Here is a 10,146-nt window from a genome sequence, read left to right as displayed (position 1 = left end):
CCATACAGCACCGACACGCTGCATTAGCCTAGTGCAATGAGCACCCAGCTGTCAGGCGAAGCAGTGCATCTTAACACAATCTGCGCTAGTTCACACATAGGACCTAAAAGCCTGTCCCTCCATACCTCCGTATACTGGAGGGTTACTAGGAGTCTCATATATGGTCGGGCTGCAGTTCATCACGTATTTTCTCCTGCAGCCTAGCACCTGTTAAGCTCTATGCCTACACCCTAGACCCTGTTGCCAGGCCTAGCAACTCTGTTGCCAGGCCTACGCACACTGTTTTGTGGCCTAACCACTTGTATCCAATGTTAGCACCGCGACTAAGATGACACTGTTAGCCAGCCTAGAAGCTACTGACAAATGTTAGTCTGGGACTCGTAGCACCCGTGTTAAGATCCAGGCTCTATTACGACTGTTATGCGCGAAGAGCTATCCTCACCGTGGAGACCTCTGTATGAATGGGGCGCCAGGCCTAGCACCTGTTAGCCAGGCCTACCACCTCATTTACGCAACTGTTAGCCAGGCCTACCACCCTGTTAGCCAGGACTACCATCCTGTCCTGTTAGCCAGGCCTAGCACCCTGTTAGCCAGGCCTACCACCCTGTTAGCCAGGACTACCATCCTGTTAGCCAGGACTACCACCCTGTTAGCCAGGCCTAGCACCCTGTTAGCCAGGCCTACCACCCTGTTAGCCAGGCCTACCACCCTGTTAGCCAGGACTACCACCCTGTTAGCCAGGACTACCACCCTGTTAGCCAGGCCTAGCACCCTGTTAGTCAGGCCTAGCACCCTGTTAGCCAGCCTACCACCCTGGTCCTGATGTAAATCCACTTCATCTACTGTAGTTCAAAAACCCAAATAAAACAATTAAAACCCAAGGTATCATGTCATAGATGAAACCCACTTCTTTCTGAAGACATCTTTCAATCTTAGTTCGAAACAGACGTTTCAGAGTTTCTGGAAAATGAAAAATACTGAGGGAGATGTGTTTGTAATTATTTTACCAAAGTTTGCATCTGCACAGTTCTTTCAGTAAATGTGTTTATGTGAATTTCTTTGTGTAAATTGTTCAAAGTAGTCCTTGTGTATAGAGTTGGTTTCTTAAACTTTTAAGTTTTGTTTGGCATACATTTTAAAGTGAAAATCTGAGTCAAAGAGTAATTCTGTTACAGTGGAACTGCCCATTCTGAAGATGGAAAATTGGTGAAAATGTATCCATGCCTTCATTTCCCAAAAATGTTAGCTTTCATTTGACACCCAATTTGACATGTTCCTATGCACTTCACATGTTGATGCTCATGGGTCCTTTTTCAGGGAACTACTGGCATGCAAACGTCCCGTCTGCTGTAAAGGATTGGACATGGCAGCAACAATGAAGAGATTGAGATACCTGGCAAACAGTTCAGCTTGTAGTCGTGCCTCTTCTTCTGCCCACTGCGCTGCCTCCTCCTCTCTGCGTTTTCTCTCCTCCACTGCCTTCTTCCTCTCCTCTRCCTCCTCCTTCTGTTTCTGCAGGTACTCTCTCTTCTCATGGTCCTCCATCGCTGCCAGCCTCTTCCTCTCCTCTTCTTTAGTCACCGCCTCCTCTAGTCGCTGCAGCTCCAGCTCAGCTGTAGTAGAGTGGAGGGGACACACTTGTTATATTCAGGTCTGTGTGTGTGTGTATGTGTGTGTTTGCAGGGCTGGCCCTAGCCTTTTGGGGGCCCTAAGTGAGATTTGGTTGGGGGGCCCCCTACCTCGTGGCAAAATGTTTTAGTGGCTCCCCTCTTGATGGCGGAGAGAACAATTATAGTTTTTAAGTTAATTTCCTGTAACTCGACATTATGCCATGGGGCAGATATCATTTTGCCATGGGGCAGAGATCATTTTGCCATGGGGCAGAGATAATTTTGCCATGGGGCAGATATCGTTTTGCCATGGGGCAGAGATCATTTTGCCATGGGGCAGATATCGTTTTGCCATGGGGCAGAGATCATTTTGCCATGGGAGCAGATATCATTTTCTCACGGGGTAGATATCATTTTGCCATGGGCAGAGATCAGTTTTGCCATGGGCAGAGATCATTTTGCCATGGGGCAGATATCATTTTGCCATGGGCAGATATCATTTTGCCATGGGCGAGATCATTTTGCAATGGGGCAGATATCATTTTGCCATGGGGCAGATATCATTTTGCCATGGGGCAGATATCATTTTGCCATGGAGCAGATATCATTTTTTTTAAAGGTTTACAGCCAAATACCTGCAATTCTACACATTTTGCCAAGACTTATGCTGTGTTAATATGATATCTGAGTTAATGGGGCCCACTGGTGGTAAGAGCCCCAGGGCACGTGCCCGGTCGGTATTCGACCATGATTATTACAAGTTTAGATAGCTGGCTAGACTAACTATCAATCTAAAAATTGTTATCTGACATGGCTAATGGAGTGAGTGTCAGTGAGTGACATAACAAGAAAAAAACTGCTGATGCACAACCAAATTTCGCTACAGCACCTGTTGTATTCTGCTGTTCTTACTATCAATAGTAAGTTGAGACCCCAACTGAGTTCCTAAGAAAAAGCCTAGCAGCCAGGGGCGCTAAGCAACCGCTCTTATACCTGGGACAGGCCTGGTGTGTGTGGAGCCATTCACCTGCCCTGCGCTCCTCCTCCTCCTGTCTGATCTTCTGAATCATCTCCAACTGTCGTCTCTTCTTCTCCTTCTTCCTCCACTCCCTCTCTTTCTCCGCCTGCTCCCTTCTTATCCTCTCAGTCTCTTTCTCCTCTAACCGTTGTCTCTCTTCCTCCTCAGCCAGCCTCCTCAGCCTGCAGGAAGAGATCATTACTATTAAAAAAAACATTTTACATTTATATTTTAAGAATTTAGCAGACGCTCTTATCCAGAGCGACTTACAGGATCAAATAGGGTGAAGTGCCTTGCTCAAAGGCACATTGACAAATTTGTCAACAAGTTGAGTCGGGATTCAAATCAGCAAACTTTCGGTTAGTGATCCAGTGCTCTTAACAGCTAGGCTACCTGCCCAGGCCCGGCGCCACGAGGGGGCAAAAGGGGGCATTGCCCCTTAGTTGGAATATTGTCCTCCATCAGTTTTGTCCGACAATCGACCTACTCCGTCATGCCCAGCCGATTTGTTGTGTATGCTTCATTCATGCAACTCCCTTGCATCATATGTACGTCATACACAATTTACCAGTTAAAAAAAGAAAAGTGGGTTAATTTTCAAAGTTACGTACTACRGGGAAAAAAGTTTCACTGTGCAGCTGGATGGAATTTAGCTCATGTTAACAGTTAGGTAGCTGGTGGATATTATAAAGTGGCTTCGCCAGGACACAACGGCAGCGTCGGATCAGCGGCGGGGAGAAGTCTGCCACAGAGGCCAAGGCCGTTAGCCGACGCTAATCACCTAGGCAACAAAGGCACCTGCACAACCGTCTTGCAGCCTGGTGACATAGAAGGTAACCAACCCGAGGAGGGGCCTGCAGCCACCAAGATACCCAACCCGCCTGTACTGTGGGAGAAAACTGGCATTTTGTAGCGCCTGGTTTAAAGGCAGAAAGTGGCTGGAATAATCCTGCAAGGAAATACATGCACACGGACACCCCCGCTCCAAGCAAACGGCAAAGAGCAGTGAGTCGTAATCTGAAGGAATATGTGGTGAAACAACAATGGGTCAGGAAGAAGAGGATCATGAGAGGAAGTGCTGTTTTTCAGCACTCTGGATGCTGTATTGGGAGAAAGGTCAGCACGATTTAACCAACCAAACAGCCAACTTGTTGAGGCCCTGTGTGCCTTGCACCCACATAAGGAAACCTTTATGGATGTGGAAAAGGCCACTGCTGGACTTTGTGGAAGCTGAGTTTACTGTCGCACTGCCAGTTTGTACAGACTGAAATCGCCCCGATCTGGAGAAGGAAAATGGACTAACGCTATGCAGAGCATTTTGGATAAATACTCCAAGCGTCTAACAGCTATGCCTGCTGTGATGATGGCAATTGACGCTGGGATTAACATTTGGAGCATCCACGGCAATTTGCGAGAACTCTTTTTCAACATTGAAAAAAATGTATTCAGTAAAAACACAGACGGAGCCTGTTGCACAGGAGGAAAGCACAGCTGATTCAACTGGCATTTGGAGAGGGATCTTATAAGCAAGTTCCTTGGGGAACGAGAGACTGCTGAGGAGGTCCAACACAGCATCAAGGAGGCTTTGAATCTGGGTACGAACAGGCAGCCTGGCTGGGCTTGTATTATTTTGTTATTTTGCTAGCTTTTGGAAATCCGTGGCAAATGTCAGAAAATAGTCGTAGACGTGATTTTTTTTTATTGGCGTTGCTGCCAAGTCTACTGCTTGACTTCTGTGATTGGATTGGACATGTTTGGTTTATAATTTAAATTGGATTGTTTTTAATGTCGTTTTATACGGTAGAAGAGGTGCTTTGCATTACGTGGATGAGGGTGGGCAGATCTTGGCCAATGGTTGAGTAACGACGTAGCMATAGTGTTGCCATAAACAACTCGTTGCTATGGAAAACTAATTTCTCTGTCGTCATACGCAGCGTAGTACGGCACTCTTGTAGGAAGACAGCTTGGAAGCTGCGTCCAAGCTGCATTGATAAGTCGTGGTATTGCATTGTACATGATTGTTTGCGTTCCGCGATTGGAAATGCATTCTATGGGCATGGGGAAGTATTATTACAGTAATTAGCATCTGTTTTGCATTGACAGGTACTTGTGCATGTAGCTGTGTGGCGTTGTCATAACTTGTAATTTCTCGAGACGGTTATGAATCGTCCATGTTTGTAAAGCGGTGCAGTAGCCTGTATTCTTGAGGCAACACAGACGTGCAGTAGCCTGTATTCTTGCTGCTAAGACAGCTCGTGCAATAGCCTGTTTTTCCTTGCTTGCAACACAGAGTGCAGTAGCTTTATTCTTGCTGCAAGACGCGGTGCAGTCAGCTTTATTTCTTGCTGCAAGACAGCGTGCAGTAGCTTGTATTCTTGCTGCAAGACAGTGCAGTTAGCCTGTATTCTTGCGGCAAGACAGCGCGCAGTACCTGTATTCTTGCTGCAAGACAGCCGTGCAGTACTTGTATTCTTGCTGCAAGACAGCCGTGCAGTAGCTTGTATTCTTGCTGCAAGACAGCCGTGCAGTAGCTTGTATTCTTGCTGGCAAGACAGACATGCAGTAGCCTGTATTCTTGCGGCAAGACAGCCTGCTGCAGTAGCCTGTATTCTTGCTGCAAGACAGCCGTGCAGTGCTTGTATTCTTGTGCAAGACAGCCGTGCAGTAGTTGTATTCTTGCTGCAAGACAGCCGTGCAGTAGCCTGTATTCTTGCTGCCAAGACAGACATGCAGATAGCCTGTATTCTTGCTGCAAGACAGCCGTGCAGTAGCTTTGTATTCTTGCTGCAAGACAGCCGTGGCTGCAAATACATTGTGTGTAATTGTACTATAGTATTAACAATCCTGTGTTATCAGCAAGCGAATATAGTTGTGCCTTTAGTCATTTCTAATGCCCCCTTGCCAAGTTAACTCTGCCGCCGGCCTGTACCTCCCGCCTAGGTAGTCATTTTGTTTTGGTCGGAACAGCATTGATCTCTTTCTCTGCGTCTCATTAATAGTGCCAGAGGTTTTCCCGACCAAGTGACCAGGAAAAGTTCTGAGTCCTCGACCAAGTGACCAGGAAAAGTTCTGGGTCCTCGACCAAGTGACCAGGAAAAGCTCTGGTGTCATTCAAGTTGTTCCAATTTTGAGGTAATTCATATCATATCACTTAGTAACAGGGAGGTGCATAGAGGGACCATCACATATTTCAGCGGTAATTCATATCATATCCACTAGAGGGCGGTGCTGAGGCCCCCATCACACATTTCAGCGGTAATTCATATCATATACACTAGAGGGCGGTGCTGAGGCCCCATCCCAGCCCATATCAGGGAGTTAGCTAGACAGTCTACCTGAGTTCCTCAGCTCTCTGATTCTGCTCCTCTTCCAGCTCCAGCCTCATGCACTCCTCTCTCTCCTCCCGCTCCTGCTGCCTCCTCCTCTCCTCCTCTCTCTCCTTCCTCTTCCTCTCCACCTCTAGTCGGCGACGCTCTGCCTTCTCAGCCAACACGTTCTTCTGTTGCTCCATATGGGCTGCTGCCTCTCCTCTGTTCTTGTCCTTATTACCCACAGATCATGGAAAATGGAGTGAATTCAAGGGTAGCACCGACCAGGACTCAAACCCGGGTCCCTGCAGCCATCAGTCCAACAACTTAACCGTTACGCCCAGAGGTCTGAACCTCTGTACGAAGTCGCTAGGTGTTGTACTGAGGTCACTAGTATATCAAAATAACATTGGGTAAAAACAATGGTGAGAATGTGTTTGTCCGAAGTGACGTCCTATTCACTACATAGTGCACTACTTCTAACTAGAGCCCTTTGACCCTAGGGGCCCTAGTCAATAGTAGTGCACTATATAGTGAATAAGGGGCCATTTCCCTTACAGACTATGTCCTCCATACTCACAGTACTGATGCTGGCGTCAGATATGACCAGGTTTAACGGTTGGGTTTCTGCTGTCACGACAACCGAGCAGGATGACAGTTGGTCATGAGAGGACCGTCGTTGTCCGCACGGTAAAACCTCGTCCTCACAGGAGTTAGATCTGTGTGAACTCTGACCTGACTGCCCATTGGATGAGGAGCTCCTGAAGACAAAAAGGGAATTCAGCAACTCTTGYAAGACGGTGGAAGTGTTTACAGAGCTGTGATTGGATAAAACCAACCCACCTGTTTACAGAGCTGTGATTGGATAAAACCAACCCACCTGTTTACAGAGCTGTGATTTGATAAAACCAACCCCACCTGTTACAAGCTGTGATTGGATAAACCAACCCACCTGTTTACAGAGCTGTATTGGATAAAACCAACCCACCTGTTTACAAGAAGCTGTTGATTGGATAAAAACAACCCACCTTTACAAGCTGTATTGAGTAAAACCAACCCACCTTTACCACGAGCTGTGATTTAATAAACAACCCACCTGTTTACAAAGCTGTGATTGGGATAAAACCAACCCACCTGTTCTACAGAAGCGTGATTGGATTAAAACAACCCACCTGTTTTACAGAGCTGTGATTGGATAAAACCAACCACGCTGTTTCAGAGCTGTGATTGGATTAAAAACCAAAACCCACCTGTTTACAAGCTGTGATTGGATAAAACCGAAACCCTCTGTTTACAGAGCTGTGATTGGATAAAAACCAACCATCTGTTTACAGATCTGTGATTGGATAAACCATCCCACCTGTTTACCAAAGCTTTGATTGGATAAAACAACCTACCTGTTGACAAAGCTGTGATTGGATAAAACCAACCCACCTGTTTACAGAGGCTGTGATTGGATAAAACCAACCCACCTGTTTACAGAGCTTGAATTGGATAAAACCAACCCACCTGTTGACAAAGCTGTGATTGGATAAAAACCCAACCCACCTTGTTTACAAAGCTGTGATTGGAGTAAAAACCAACCCACTGTTTACAGAGCTGTGATTGGATAAAAGCCAACCCACCTGGTTTTACAGAGCTGTGATTGGAATAAAACCCAAACCCTCCTTTTACAGAGCTGATGATTGGATGTAAAAACCAACCCATCTGTTACAGAGCTGTGATTGGATAAAACCATCCCACCTGTTTACAAAGCTGTGATTGGATAAAACCAACCTACCTGTTACAAGCTGTGAGTGGCATAAAACCAACTCACCAGTTTACAGAGCTGTTGATGGATATAAGCCAACTCACCTGTTTACAGAGCTGGATTGGATAAAACCAACCCACTGTTGATACAGAGCGTGATTGAAAAAACCAACCCACCTGTACAAAGCTGGTGATTGGATTAAAACCAACCCACCTGTTTACCAAAGCTGTGATTGGATAAACCAACCCACCTGTTTACAGAGCTGTGATGGGATAAAACCAACTCACCTGTTTTACAGAGCTGTGTGATAAATACCAATCCCACCTGTTTAACAGAGCTGTGATTGGGATATAAAACAACCCAACCTGTTTACAGAGCTGTGTGATTGGGATGAAACCAACCCACCTGTTTTACAAAGCTGTGATATGGATAAAACCAACCCACCTGTTTACGAGCTGTTGATTGGATGAAAAACCAACCCCCACCTGTTTACAGAGCTTGTGATTGGATAAAACCGCAACCCACCTGTTTACAGAGCTGTGATTGGATATAAAAACCAAATCCCACCTGTTTACAGAGCTGTGATGGATAAAAAACCAACCCTCCTGTTTACAGAGCTGTGATTGGATAAAAACCAACCCATCTGTTTACAGAGCTGTGATTAGATAAAACCAACCCACCTGTACAAAGCTGTGATTTGGATTAAAACCAACCCAGCCTGTTTACAAAGCTGTGATTGGATAAAACCAACTTCAACCGTTTACAGCTGTGGTTGGGATAAAACCAACCCACCTGTTTACAGAGCTGTGATTGGATAAAACCAACCCACCCTGTTTACAGAGCTGTGATGGGATAAAAACCAACCCACCTGTTTACAGAGCTGTGATTGGATAAAACCAAACTCCACCTGTTTACAGACAGCTGTGATGGATAAAACCAACCCAACCTTGTTTACAGAACTGTGGAATTGGATATTAAAACCAAACCCATCTTTTACAAGAGCTGTGATTGGATAATAAAACCAACCCACTCTGTTTACAGAACTGTGATTGGATAAAACCAACCCACCTGTTTACAGAGCTGTGATGGATAAAACCAACCACCTGTTTACAGAGCTGTGATTGATAAAACTGTTACAGAAGCGTGATTGGATAAAACCAACCCACCTGTTTACAGAGCTGTGATTGATAAAACAACCCATCTGTTTACAGAGCTGTGATTGATAAAACAAACTACAACTGCTTTAACAACCACCTGTTTTACAGAGCTGTGATTGGATAAAACCAACCCACCTGTTTACAGAGCTGTGATGGATAAAACCAACACTGTTTACAACTGTGATTGGATAAAACCAACCACCTGTTTACAGGCTGTGATTGTAAACCAACCACCTGTTTACAGAGCTGTGATTGGAAAAACCAACCCACTGTTACAGAGCGTGATTGGATAAAACCAACCCACCTGTTTACAGAACTGTGAGGGATCTAGGGGATTGGACGAGGTCACTTGTCCTCGTCATGTGTGTTGAGTGCAGCACTATCGTCCTCAGTGACCTTCACGTCTCCATCAGAAGCAGACGTCTCAGATAAGCCTTTGGTCTCTCTGGTCTTGTTCGTCCTCTCCACGTCCACATGGCCTTTAGGTTTTCCTATAAGACAGGAGGGAATCAGTGGAGATGGGTCTGACACCATGGTGAATCCCAAATGGCTCCATTCCTATATGATATTATAGACCGCCTATGAGCCCTATTCCCTATATAGGCCTACTAGAGGATATTCCGATATAGTGCACTACTTTAGCCAGAGCCCTATGGCCCTATTCCCTATATAGTGCACTATTTAACAAGCCCATTCCTATATACTGCACTACTTTAGACCAGAGCCCTATTCCCTATATAGTGCACTACTTTAGACCAGAGCCCTATTCCCTATATATGCACTATATAGACAGGACTATAGCACACTTAGAGCCCATTCCCTATATAGTGCACTACTTTAGACCAGAGCCCTATTCCTATATAGTGCACTACATTTAACCAGGGCCTATAGGGAATAGGGGTGCTATTGGGGAGGTAAATCATATCAGTCCATTCAACAGGTCATCCTGACAGAGACAGCAACTCACCGACAACAAACTCAGCTTGACCTTTGACCCGGTCCTTTTTCTTCTTCCTCAAGACCTTCCCCCCTTGGAGAGGACTTCCTGGTCTGCTCCTGTCCTTCATTCACTTTTCTCTTTTTCTGGAAGACAGGAATGACATCAATGAAGCTCCACCTTGGTTTTATTAAACTACAGTATTATGTGTTGGATTACAGGCCAGGGGGGGGGTATTAAACTACAGTATTATGTGTTGGATACAGGCCAGGGGGGGGGGGGGGGTTATAAACTACAGTATTATGTGTTGGATACAGGCCGGGGGGGGGGGGGGTTATTAAACTACAGTATTATGTGTTGGATACA

At 45.8% G+C, this 10,146-nt stretch overlaps 1 protein-coding gene across 1 annotated transcript; it reads right to left on the bottom strand.

Moving 5' to 3' along the window:
- Positions 1-1,299: 1,299 nt before the first annotated feature.
- On the bottom strand, positions 1,300-9,910 carry LOC111971262 (uncharacterized protein KIAA2012 homolog). Its single transcript, XM_023998032.2, has 6 exons — positions 9,811-9,910; positions 9,193-9,334; positions 6,517-6,697; positions 5,964-6,169; positions 2,638-2,810; positions 1,300-1,613 (listed from the first exon to the last, which is right to left on the bottom strand). The coding sequence occupies exons 1-6, from the start codon at positions 9,908-9,910 to the stop codon at positions 1,300-1,302; spliced, it is 1,116 nt and encodes a 371-aa protein (XP_023853800.2).
- Between the last annotated feature and the right edge of the window lie 236 nt (positions 9,911-10,146).

The sequence above is a fragment of the Salvelinus sp. IW2-2015 genome, linkage group LG13 (assembly GCF_002910315.2).
Source record: "Salvelinus sp. IW2-2015 linkage group LG13, ASM291031v2, whole genome shotgun sequence".
NCBI classification, from domain to species: Eukaryota; Metazoa; Chordata; class Actinopteri; order Salmoniformes; family Salmonidae; genus Salvelinus; species Salvelinus sp. IW2-2015.
The sequence above is the reverse complement of the archived record's forward strand: the minus strand, read 5'-3'. Positions and strand labels throughout refer to the sequence as shown.